This window comes from Pelobates fuscus, chromosome 7 (genome assembly GCF_036172605.1).
Source record: "Pelobates fuscus isolate aPelFus1 chromosome 7, aPelFus1.pri, whole genome shotgun sequence".
Classification (NCBI taxonomy): domain Eukaryota; kingdom Metazoa; phylum Chordata; class Amphibia; order Anura; family Pelobatidae; genus Pelobates; species Pelobates fuscus.
The window spans coordinates 182,115,567-182,129,099 of NC_086323.1; the positions used below are offsets into that span (position 1 = coordinate 182,115,567).

At 43.4% G+C, this 13,533-nt stretch overlaps 1 protein-coding gene across 2 annotated transcripts in view; it reads left to right on the forward strand.

Moving 5' to 3' along the window:
• Positions 1–3,831: 3,831 nt before the first annotated feature.
• The window catches only part of RGS21 (regulator of G protein signaling 21), a 261,589-nt gene continuing 251,887 nt past the window's right edge, over positions 3,832–13,533 (forward strand). Inside the window, exon 1 of one of the 2 annotated variants that reach the window (XM_063426953.1) lies at positions 3,832–3,918. Coding sequence is in view for 1 of the 2 variants with exons in the window: in XM_063426952.1 (XP_063283022.1) it covers positions 4,089–4,096 (8 nt within the window). In the remaining variant the exon portion in view is untranslated. Of the gene's footprint in view, positions 3,919–3,974; positions 4,097–13,533 lie in introns of those variants that run through there. The other variant, XM_063426952.1, reaches the window with a different exon arrangement.

Consider the following 13,533-nt stretch of genomic DNA (forward strand, 5'->3'; position numbering starts at 1 on the left):
TTCTCCCCCAATTTGGAAGACGAACCTGACCCTACCTGGTAAACAACACAGAAATGGGCAGGAAGACTAAGAAGCTCAAACCAGACCAGCCACGGCCTGGCACAAGTATCGGGGAACTGTGGCGGCGAGCGCATGGCGCCATAGAGCCTAACATGGCCGCCTATCTGGACGACTTCGATGAACCCGAGGAACAACTCTCGGATCCCGAAGAGCTATGCCTACACACGACACAGGCGCCAGCACCACCCAAACCGCAACCGGACTCAGCCCCGGTCACGAAAACGGTCATGCAAGAACTGCTGGCGGATCTCCGCCAGAACATCAAGGCTGATGTGGCGGACATGCGGAGGGAAATCCAAGGCCTTGCAAAACGCACCGACACGCTGGAACTAGACACCCGCACCCATACGCAGCAGATGTCCTCGATGCAGCAGGATCTAAAATCGCTGCAACAGCAGCACCAGCTTCTGGAGCAAAAGCTGGCGGCAATGGAGGACTCGCGCCGCGCCCGAAATATCAAAATCAGGGGCATAGCTGAAACGGTCCTGGACACCGAACTACCTCATCTCATGAGGCGTCTGATGAGCACCTTGATCCCGACCAAGCAGATCAAGGGCACATGCTTGGATGGCATGTTTCGGATTCCCAAGTCACCAATGGCCCCAGCGGCAGCGCCACGGGATCTAATTGTCAAATTCCAGAACTTACAAGACAAAAGAGCAGCTATGGCAGCCATCAGGGGCAGCACTCCGTTCACTTTCGAGGGCATGACCCTTTCCTTCTATAATGACTTATCCTGAGAAACTATGGCGAGGCGCATGGCCCTGAGGCCCTTCACCACCCTGCTTCGTGCGCACCATATCACATACCAGTGGCGCTCATTTTGTAAGCTCCATGTACTCCACGGAGACACAGCGTACTCAATAGCAGACCTGCAAGAGGCAAGTAGACACCTGTCGACCTTGGGATTACCTCTAAATTCTCTGCGGCAACCCCGCTCATCCTCTAAGCCCCATGAGTGGCACCCGGCCACTACCGAGACATTTGTTCCGAGAGAGTCCACTCTCGCCCCCCAGAAACCGGGCCCGGCCTGAATTAACCTAGGGAACCTGAAGGGACAATCCACCCTCCTTTGCCACGGCCCTAGTGTAGCACTGCTACTATTCCTGATACGCCTATCAAGCTCACGGAGCCGGCATCGGCTACTCGAGATGGACTAATCCAGTAACATTTGATGTTTCAAGTTGTCTTTGTTTTTTTTTGTTTTTTTTTTTCTCTTTTTCTCGCTTTATCCACTTACACAAGCTTTCCTTCACGGTTCTCACCGCACCGCGATGATGCTGCGGGCACAGAGGTCATTGTAGACTGTACCCCAAGTGTTAGACCCCCATTCGACTAGTATAGTATGACGTAAATTTTTACACTTATCTACGACGAATCCACAACAGATTACCAGTTAAATGCAAATACGCAATGTCTCTCTAATCAGAAACATGCAATCGCCAGGTATTGTTTTTCAGCACCCTGTATCCTATGTAGTGCAACACATCTATCACTAGCTCAGCAGATCCTGCACAAGTGAGACTAACGATTACTCCATTGTTACAGACGACAGTGAGCTATTGTAGAAAAGCAATTGCCTGGCCTGTTTAACTCGTAACTAGTCATAATGTTTATCTAGGTTTTTGTTTTCTTTTTGTTGTTTGCTCTCTTTCTGTAATCGAAAAGTAACCTTAGCTCAGCTTGTGACCCTGTAATTTACCAAAAGTCAGTACGACAACCCGAACCAGTATTCTGACTGCCTTCTTTTCTAATTGACGTGTTGATATAATCCTTGATGAATCTACATAACATATAAAAAGTGCAATGTACTAATATGCCAAACATGTATCTCAATGTTGACCTAAAAGCTGGCAATAGCTGTTGTGGCATTGCTCACATCTTGGTATTTCTTTTGTGCACAATAAAATAAAGAATTAAAAAAAAAAAAAAAAAAAAATCTACTACAAGTCTGGAAGGATGAGTCAGTAGTGTTGAAAATGCATTGGTGTGTACAGATGGTGAGTACGTTATTTGTAAGTTGTATTGGGACACATGGTTTGTCATGTGCCCTGAACCATTTGAACATATATGCAACAGTCTATATGCAATTCAACTACTCATATCAATTGTCTCTGGTAGTTCAGAGGTGCTGGTACCTGGAGCCTGAGAGTGCTCGTCCGTTTGTTTGGGACAAAATCCCTTCTGTATGGGTACCTGCACAAATAAACATCTCTACATATTCCAAATGCCAAACCAACCAAGGGATGGTCAGTTTCCGATTTACCTGGAATCCCTGGATCTGACCATCACAGATACATCATCATACATATATATGCCTTGTTTCCCCAATGTGCTGGGATCATACGTGCAGGGTTAACGTCTTGTGTGTCATAAGAATTGATTGTACCAGGTAGGGGATTTGTCGCCTCCTTAGGTCGGTGGTAATGTGTGGGATCGTCCAGGATCTGATTGCTGCTGGACTAGCAACATCTCCTCTGCTTGAAGGTGTATCAATTCTAGCCGGGGTGCTAGGAAGAGGTGATTCTTCACCATCTTTTTGAGAAATACTTAAATAACACCTCTTTCTCTGTTCCAAACGGAATACCAGGAGCTTCTGCATGCTAACAAGAAGGGATGGAGGAATGGAGACGTGAGTGTGGAGGAGACAGGATTCAGAGTATGTGATTAGTGAGAGGGAGGAGTTGAGAGGTGTAAGACTTGTAAGAAGGACAGATAGACTTGGTTGAGTTATGAAAGCAAGAGATTAGCATAATATCTTTAGTCCGTTTAGTCTTATATATGCATCATGTGAGTTTCCATCCAACACCGCCTCCACTAGACTAAATCCATCAGGGAGATTTGACTGTTTTAGTGCTTTTTGCCTATAATACTCTGTAATTAGGTCTGTAAATCATCTGCACTGGGCTCAATTACTGGTATATTTAACAAAATAATTTCTGATGTCAATGATCAACTAATCTGAAAAGTTATTATTCTAGAAATCTTCATTTTGTTGCAAATACTAAGGATTAAAACAATCACAGCAGGAATGCGTCTTTATGTTTAAAAAATGTATTGAGTCTAATTGGCAAGTGATTTAAATCATGATTTAAATCAACTTGATTTAAATCAAATCCACCCTCTTTGCTTAGCACTCACATCACCTTTCTCAACCAGAGAGATACCCACTATTCCAGTCTAGCAAATGTTAAAATGATAAGCAATCCATAACTCAACATAAGTGATAGGATGCTTGTCCATTGCTACTTTGTTTTTGAATATCAAATTTAAACTATTTTCTTAAGCTACATTATTGAAATCAAATGTAGTAAATACTTTGTCATTTTTCTATAATCAGAACTGGACTTAAATTGTAAAGATACCAAAGAGGAACCACATAGAATGTTTTATACAGTGATTCTATGATTCTAGTTACGGATGCAACATAAATATATTTCATTTGAATCAAATATATGTTTCTGTTTAGTTTAAGGAGTAATTATTTCATTAAGGGAGCAAGAGCATGATAGTGGAAGTCATTGGCTCATATTTAAATAACTAGGTTTCCACATCATCCTGTTAATTTACATTTCTAACACATAATTTTAAGTACTTAGGTGGAAAATACGAGTTAATTTTCTTATGCAAAGCTCTTCTCTTGTAAATATAGGACATGCAAATCCTACATCAGGAACCATAGGATTTATTTTTGGTTTGACATATTTTTTTTGTCTTCTTCTGCACCTCAACTGCTCAATTTGCATCGTAAAATAATGTATGTTTGCATACACAATGGCAAGGGCCTTACTTTTCCACAAAGCCTTTCAAGACGTGGTTACCTGTATGTACTTAGTTTTAAAGGACGATTGTGAAAAGGTATGGGTTTTTAGTTATTTGTCATCATTTTGCAGTGAGTCTTCTCTCTTCATATATATCTGCTACTTAAGATCATTGCAAACTGTCTTTTTAGTATTAAATTGTATAGAGCTTGCTGTTGTATAACTGATTCTGATAAAATACTGAATAGAACAAAGAACAAGAAAGCCATGTCTATGTAAGTATAAAAAACAATTATCATTATTTTACTATGTAAATAGTTTTATGAATTATTTTTATATACGTTGTGAAAACTGATAAAAATAGTTTTTTTTTTAAGCTAATTATTAGATAAAGTATTCACAATATTTATAATGTTATTTGTATTTAATTTCATAGATCTGAACGAGTCAATGAATAGTTGTCTTGGTTAGAAATCATTGTAATTCCCCAAACTGCTTTTTACTTATAAAAAGAAAACTTTAAAAATAAATGTATTGCTATGCATTTTTCACATGTAATATGCATGTGAAAACAATATGGTGTAAAAGAATAAATAAAGCTATATAACTGGTGTATAATTTTATATAATATTAAAATGTCTATAGATAATATTGTAGTTCTACAGATTTATCCATACAGCATGATTAAAATTTAGAATCGTAACATGTTTGCTGCAATACTCTATTTGCTAAACCTCCAAAAGTAACATTGCATTCACACACAAGGATTAAAACATAATTTTTGTGTGATGGATTAATAAGATTTTTTTGTTCCTTCCTTAGTATTTCTTAGTGACACATGACAAATCTGTATAATTTTATAATTTATTTTAGTTCTTTTTTTAAATATTTTTTCTAGACATAGTTTTCTTTAATGACAGAATTTTTTTAATGATATTGTGTATTAATATGTGAACTGCTGATTTACTTTAGTAACGCTATATTAACCTCTTAAGGACTGAGGCAATTGTAAAAATTCTGAACCAAAACAAAACCTACGATTTGAGCTATATGTTTGTTCAACCATAGTTTACCTATTTAATGTTAAGTGCACCCACACTTAATGTATATACTTTTGTTCAGGAGAAAAAGGGATTTAATTTTCACGTCAAATATTTTGTTATATGAAACATAATTTAATTTGCATAATATAAAAAAAAAGTGTGAGAAGAAATGTGATTTTCCAAGTTCTGCAACAGAATTCACATATTTGTGTTCAGCAATGTCTGATTAGTACTACAGTCCAAACCATGTACAGGGTTTATGTGGTTTTGGAAAGTTACAGGGACAAATATAGGACTTTCCACTTTTCTGTTTATATGCATTGAAATTTGACCAATTTGGTTTGCTAGGTCTATGTAGAGTCTGTATGGCAGCCCAGAAATTAAACTTACCCCCATGATTGCATACAATTTTCAAAAGTAGATAACCCAGTGTATTCAAAATGAGGAATGTCCAGTCTTTTTAGTAACCACTTAGTCACAGACCCTGGTGACTAAGTGGTTACTAAAAAAAAAAATATTATTTTATTTTTCGCATTTTTCATACACAAACTGCCCTTTTACCAATGATATGATTGTTTGCTTTAAAACATTTACATTTATGTTAAGCGATGTCTCACGTGTACAACAGTATCCCCATTGTAGCGGAGTTGCAATATTCACATCAATATCTCCGTAGACCTGTATAATCTCTGGTAGACCTGTATAATATCCAAGAGAAGCTCGGCAGTCCTAACCAATTTCCCCAATAACCGGACGAAACACAGCTTTGGGAGTCAACTGGTTTTTATTGAGCCACAGCTGGCTTTTATACAATTCCCCATGCAAGAGGTTTCTTTAATTACATTCCAGTGGTTTTCCCCTGGTGGACCTTGTTGGGGACAGGGCACAAAGTCACATTTCCCAGTCTTCTTCTCGGTACTTGGAAGATAACTAAGGACAATTCTTTAATTAAATTATTAAATTAAGTACAGAAAAAAAAACAATATTTCAAACCATCATAACTCATATTATTAGTCAGAACTCCACGAAAGATACTTCATCGAATAGCAGGGATCTGAGCGCCCACTCTGTCGAAATACAGCTCAGATCCGTTCGGTAGAATAGGAACGCCATTCGAGTGAAGTTTAGACCGGTCGACCACGAGGTGAAGTCCCAAAACAGTTCCAGGTGGTTGTATGCTTTGACCGGTCTTTTTTAATGAGTTTTTACAATTAAAATAACGAATGCAACTGTTCATGTAATAGGTGGTCGTGTGCCTTATGTTTGTTCGTTTCGTATGGGTGAAGGGGAACGAACATATGAGAGGATGGAAGTTCAGCGGTGTTTGCGCCGTCGAGTGTCCGATTATAGTTCCATGCGCTCGATGATCAAACACTGCTGTCTGTTCGTGAACAAAGATGGCCACCCCCACATGTTCGATTATACGAACGACGGCCATCCGACCATTAGAATATAGTCATTTGGAGGCACACGACCCCCCTGGGTGGTCTCACAGTTCGGTAGTTAGTTCGACTGACGAACAATATGTCGTTAGTCTGTTTTGTATGTATTTGTATGCCTTGCATACAAATAAGTGGCTAGTTTTTCCGCACTGCTCCCCAGAAACACAAGCCGGCATCCACAGTCTGATCCCAATGGATCGGCTTGGGGATGTCCAGGGGAGTACTCAAAGATCACTTTTCAAGTTCAGTTTGTCTGGATAACCCGTCAGCGTTGCCATTTAGTTTTCCAGGGCAGTAGTGTATGGTAAAGTCAAAGGGCTGCAGCGCTAAACTCCAATGAAGCAGCCTGGCGTTGTCTCCCGCTACCCTGCTGAGCCACACTAACGAGTTGTGATGTGTGAGTAAGGAAAAGGGTTGCCCATACAAATACGGCTGTAGCTTTTTAAAGGCCCACACCACGGCCAGGCATTCTTTTTCAATGGCGGCATAGCTTACTTCTCAGGGTAGTAATTTTCTGCTTAAGTAAGCCACCGGGTGTTCGCCGCCATCTGCTCTGACTTGACTCACTACTGCCCCCAATCCAAGCATAGAAGTGTCTGTGTGAACAAAAAAGCATTTAGTTGGATCAGGAGCAGCAAGTACAGGTGATTTAATTAGAGCCATTTTTAGTTGTTGGAACGCCTGCTCAAACTCTGGGGCCCAGGCTACCTGACTAGGGAGATTTTAAGAGGTCAAATTGGTGAGGGGTTTGGCCAGGGCACTGTAATTGGGTACGAATTTGCTGTAATACCCTGCTGTTCCCAAGAAAGCTAGGACCAGAGTCTTAGTATGGGGGGTTGGCCATTTGGCTACTGCTTCTATTTTGGCTGGTTCAGGTTTTTGCTGACCACTCCCTACTCTGTGGCCAAGGTACTGTACCTTAGCCATCCCTATATGACACTTGCTAGGTTAAGTGCCAACCCTGCTTCCCGGATAAGGTTTAACCCGGCCCCTACATGGGTAAGGTGTTCTGTCCAGCTATGAACATCCAGGTAGGCACAAGCATATTCCTGGAATCCATCCAATAGCCACCATCTGCTGAAAAGTAGCCGGGGCGTTTTTCATCCCGAATGGCATGATCCGAAACTGGTACAGGCCAAATGGGGTGACAAACGCCGACTTGGGGATGGCTTCTTCGGCTAGTGGAATTTGCCAGTACCCCTTACAAAAGTTGATTAAAGTGAGGTACTAGCCCCCTGCCATTTTATCTAGGAGCTCGCCTATCCTGGGCATAGAGTAGGCATCAGACACTGTTTTGTCATTTAGCCTCCAATAGTCTACACAGAAGCGGGTGGTCCCATCCCAGGAATGCGGTAGGGTGTTTGCCATAGTGGTACTTGGCATGGGGTTTCTACTCAGTGAGTAGCCAGAGGTGTGTGCCCTGGCAAATTGGAGAATGTTGCCACCTTAGCCATAATCAACTCCTGTGCCTGGGTACGCTCCTGTGAACTCTAACTGTACCCCTCCGAAGTCATCTGCCTGATCTCCTTTCTCTAGGAGGTCTGGTAATGGGAGGCTTTCAAAATCTTTGGAGGCGGGGGCGCAGATAGCCACCACATCCTCCGTACACTCATGGTAAGGCTTGAGTATATTCACATGGAGCATGCGTCTCCTCCCTACCCCTGAGCACGGGCCGATCACATGGGTGGTATCACAGATTTGTTCTACCACCTTGTATAGACCCTGCCAGGCAGCCTGCAGCTTGTCATTGTGGACGGGTTTCAAAATTAGTACCTTTTGCCCTACTTGAAAGCTGCGGTCCCTGGCTCCCCTACCGTACTACCTGCGCTGGTGTTGTTGGGCTGCCTGGAGGTTGAAACTCCAACACATATGGGACGATAGGGGTACCATTTGCACTGATCTCTCTCTCCCAATGCTCTCTTATTAAGTCCAATGAGCCTCTCAACCTTCTCCCAAACAGTAGTTCAAAGGGGGAGAAACCGGTAGATTCTTGGGGAACCTCCCTGTACGCAAAGAGCAGGTGTATAGGTGAAGGGGAATGAACATATGAGAGGATGGAAGTTCAGCGGTGTTCGCCGTCTGTTCGTGAAAACAGATAGCCGCCACGTGTTCGGTCATATGAATGACAGCCACCCATCCGACCATTAGAATCTTGCGGTTTCTCTGTGTGAATATAGTCAGTTGGAGGCACATGACTCCCCTGGGTGGTCTCACGGTTCGGTAGTTGGTTCAACTGACGAACAATATGTTGTTAGTCTGTTCAGGAACCCCAAATAGTCGAACCAACTCGGTCTTACTGGTACCAGGGAGAAGGACTCCGAAAGGCCTGGTGCCTGAGAAGACGGCTCTGCTGGTGGGGTGGTCCTGCTGCTGAATAGTCCTGGAGAAAAAATGGCCACCGGAGTGGAAGACCTTTCTGAGAAACTGTTGAGCCTTGTTGAGGGATGTGTCGATGGAAAAGTGCCGATGCAATTCCTTCATGAAGCTGTCCCCAGAGAGCAGACCCATAGCATTCGGAGCCAGCTCCTTTGAGGTCAAATTAGCCAGTTGCAGTCTAGCTTTTAAAGAGCCGTCTTCCAGGGTGCAGGCCATATTGGCGTTGCCTAGCAGACAAGTGACACGTTAGACCCATTCACATAGGAGATGTGCATCTATAATATAGATTATACTAATAATAATAATAAACCCTGTGACACAAATATAAAGTGAATAGAGTATAAATACAAACGTATATACTTAGAAATGGGTGGTACCCATTTCTATTCACTTTATTTTTTCTGTCACAGGGTTTATTTCCTTGCTAGTATACAAATTTTATGTAATAAAATGTAACTAAGCCCCCACTATTATTTGCCTAGATTAGGTGTTTTTGAAAAAACTAACAACGTCTGTCAGCACCAAAGTTGCTATTTAGTGGATAGGGGAGTGTGCTGGATTTTCATTTTTAGTGTGCTTATTGGCTCCCAGCAGCATCCTATTTATGCATTTTTAGGTGAGTGCAGTCAGCCCCTTGTTTTCTCAATTATCTCAGGCACAGGGGAGGAGTTTACTGTTTGTATAAATTCTGTGCCTGCATTAAAAAGATGACTACCCAACATTAAGCCTTGGCTCATGTGTGGGTGAGGGAGAATGCTATACCTACTCTAATTACTGATATACTGCGATACTCTCTGGAGGAGAGCTCTAACCACTGGGAGTTGTATCCAGGACTCGGATCCAGGGTGGGAAGAGGAGGCGAGACCCCAGCCAAGCTGCGGCTGCTAAGGGACTGAAAGTGCTTATGGTGTTTCAGTGATAACTAGGAAGCATATTTGGCGGAGGTACCCAGTCGGGGTACCAGACAGTCCATCACACTGTGATAATCATAAAAAGCATAGCCGCCATATCTGGGAACTCTGGCTTTCAAGACCACAGACAGTTCACCATAGGAATACGTTTTATTTTCCATGATATCTTGGGAAGCGATAAGAAAGAAGTACAAATTCACGTCCTTTCCTTCCAGGATATCTTTGTGGAATCATATGGGCTGGTGTAATCATAAGTGTTTATATGGGGGGTTAAAGTAACTGTTACATTACTCTCTTGTATAGGAGCTGGACCAGTTAAAACCGTAGCCACTGACAAGTCGGGGTAACTGCCAAATTGCCAGACTCTAATTTCTCGAGTCTGTCGCTAACTTGGCCATGGATGACAGAAGTGAAATCATCATTGCATGTAAATAAGGCATGTTGTTCCCACTATATCCTTCCCCATACAGGCAGAGGGAATCTGACACATTCATCTGATATGCAGAAAATATTAAAACCTTAACTTTAAGACAGAAAAAGGCATTGCACCTATGTTTAATTTGAGTGTATTTAACCAAGTCAGTGCAGGCTTGTAAGAAAGAATGTGTGTCAGCTGCTACGAGTAGCGGATTTTTCCCGTAGGTATTAGTAGTGATGTTTGTAACATGAGTGTTTGCCAGAGTAAGATCTATAGCAATAGAGCCTGCATCAAGCAGGTCCAGGTACTCACGGTACGCCATTGTACTGACCCGGGAATTAGGACCCGAGCAGCGAAGTAGACCCCGTTTCTCTGGACTGGAGTAAGGTTATGTCCGATAACCCCGGAAAGCGTGGGAAACCAGCGTTCAAGTGCCGGTTCAGTGTGCAGTTCCTTGGCAGGAACTTGAGATACAACCTAAAGCTGGGGAGTAGGTAGGACGTCCTGGACAGGCTGCCACACAAACTGCCTAAAACAGAGATGGAGTATGGAGATGGTAGGGGAGTCCCTTTAACTGCACTAGCCCCTCCCAAAACTCCAGGCTCCTCCTTTACATATATATATTAATAGGAATATACACTTGATATCTATCTATCTATATATATATATATATATATCTTGCAGCCAATCACATGACTCGGAACAGCGTGATTAACATTCATATACAATAATATTAATATATAATATATGAATATATATTAATATGAATATACACTTGATATCTATCTATCTATATATATATATATATTTATATATAGATAGATAGATATCAAGTGTATATTCATATTAATATATATTCATATATTATATATTAATATTATTGTATATGAATGTTAATCACGCTGTTCCGAGTCATGTGATTGGCTGCAAGATATATATAGATAGATATATATAGATAGATAGATAGATATCAAGTGTATATTCATATTAATATATATTCATATATTATATATTAAAATTATTGTATATGAATGTTAATCACGCTGTTCCGAGTCATGTGATTGACTGCAAGATCCGGCGAGGAGGATAAGTATACAGGTTGGAGGGAGGGCCCAATCATTAAGCCATGTTATGCCACTCTAACAGCGTTAAAGCCCTCGTTTTGTAGGAATCCATAGTATGATGTTGGGAAAGTGTTAATTTAGCTTTTGTAGGGGGTGGGGCCTGGCTGTCATGGTAGAGAGACACATTTGGAAAGAGCTCTGTTACAAATCGCTATTTGTAACTGGCCCTTTAAATGGAAAATTGCCCTTCGCCACTTTGTCCTGGAGAAGCCTATTTGCCAGCCTCCTTCCTCATGACTATGGCCCCTGGAAGATTGTGCCCCTGAAAACGTATTAACCTATATTGGGCTGCTGCTGGCCCTTTAAGAACTGTCTGGGGCCATATTGAGACTTTGGGTAACAATACCCTTTAAGACTATGGCCCCTGGAAGGTATTACCTGTTAAAGACTCTTTTAGCAGATTGGATTTTATAAGACTGTCCCTTTAAATAATTTGGAACAGTGCTGCAGCTTTAAATGGGCACTTCAGATGCAGCCGAAGTGCCGAAGTATTCGAAGTGGCCGCCATTCGACAAACGAACACGTGGCGGCGCCCATCTTTGTTCATTCGAACGAGGTCAGCGGTATGTGTAGCCAAATTCATGGAACTGAAATCGGCTACACATTTTACCGAACACTGCTGACCCTTACCTTCTCTTACACTTCGTTTTTCAGCTCCAGAGACTAAGTCCCGTTCGAAATGAGACTTAGTCGTTTTTCGGCATGAAATTGACCGACCGCACAGCCCAAATCTATGGAACTGTTTTCGGCAGGAAATTGTGCTTGCGGTCGGTCATAAAGGGACCTCCAGCTAACTTTTGAGCCACTGGGGGGATTTGGCTGATTTTTGGAAGTGTTTATGTTTGAAGTATGCTGATTCCAAATATGTAATGTTATGGAGATTGAATGTATAGTTTTAAAGTTACAGTGTATGTGTGAAAACTGTATTTTTACTGTATGCTATAATTATGTTATATGTTTATCTGAGGGGAGGAGACGTGGGGGTTACCATGTATGTGATTGGTTAATTTCATCCTCCCCCTGGGAGTGTCCTGTGTGTACCTTTTTGGAATAAAAAGCAGGCTGGGTGTCCCAGTCCTCAGTTCTTCTTGACCCTTCAAAACGTAGTCTCGTCTCGTTATTGGAGGGAATTGCTGTATTACGCTGGGGATTGCTATGCTCTGCATATTCCCCTGAGCTTAACCACTTAGCTCTTGTAATAGCTTGTTCCTGCTTCGTTCTGAAGGGAGATAGCTGCAGCCTGCGGTGCTTATGGTGTCTGGTGGAGTGCTTGGAGTCCTCTGGAAGCGCTAGGAGCATCCATCAACGGAGGGTACTCGGTCGGAGTACACGGAGATCCGTTACATTGGTGGCAAGCGGTGGGATGGCGTCCTAGTGCGAGGAGAAGCAGCTTAGAGACACCGGTAACGTGTGGAGTTGTGCAGCGTCCCTATCTTCAGCAACATAATGGAACCAGCAGTGGCTACAGCAAGCATGGCGTATAGCTACTCCGTACTAGAGTTTGGCACGATGGTAGGGTTGCGCCTGAAGTTTTACGGACCCAATCCAGAGGAGAAATACGTGCGGTTCGTGTGGGACATGGTGACCCGGAACCTACAACACAGGGCGTTGAGGGAAGGCCAGTGGGCACGTTGGGAGAAACTCCAGCCACAGGTAGAGTGGGACGAGGAAGAAACCGAAGTGGCCGGTGGAGATGGGACCGAGGTCTCTCTACCGGCCCTACAGGGATGCTGGGCACCCGGCCCAGATCCCCAGCGGCTGTACAGGGAGGGGAGACAGTCGGTCTCACTCCCCAGCGGCAGTGTGTGTTACAGGGAGCTGAAGGTGTCGTCCTTCCTCCCCAGCGGCAGTGTGTACCCCAGGGGGCCGAAGGTGTCGTCCTTCCCCCCAGCGGCAGTGTGTACCCCAGGGGGCCGAAGGTGTCGTCCTTCCCCCCCAGCGCAGTGTGAACCCCAGGGGGCCGAAGGTGTCGTCCTTCCCCCCCAGCGGCAATGTGAACCACAGGGAGCTGAAGGTGTCGTCCTTCCCCCCCAGCGGCAGTGTGAGTTACAGGGGGCCGAAGGTGTCGACCTTCCCACCCAGCAGCAGTGTGTCCTACAGAGAGCAGAGACAGTTGGTCCCTCTCTCCAGCAGCAGGACAATGTTACGGGAGTAGAGACAGGCGGTCTCCCTCTCCAGCGGCAGCCTGTGTTTCAGGGAGAGGAGCACAGCACCCCCTCTCCCCAGCAGCAGGGGGTGCTGGGAGACACCAATCTCCCAGACGGCGCAGATGGGACTGTGGTCTCTGTGCCTGACTGTAGCGGAGTAGAGGTATGATCCAAGGTAGCTCCGCTGGTAGACAGGAACAGCAATCCAGGACAGGTATAAAACAGGTAGCGTAGTTACAATCCCTTCCGTC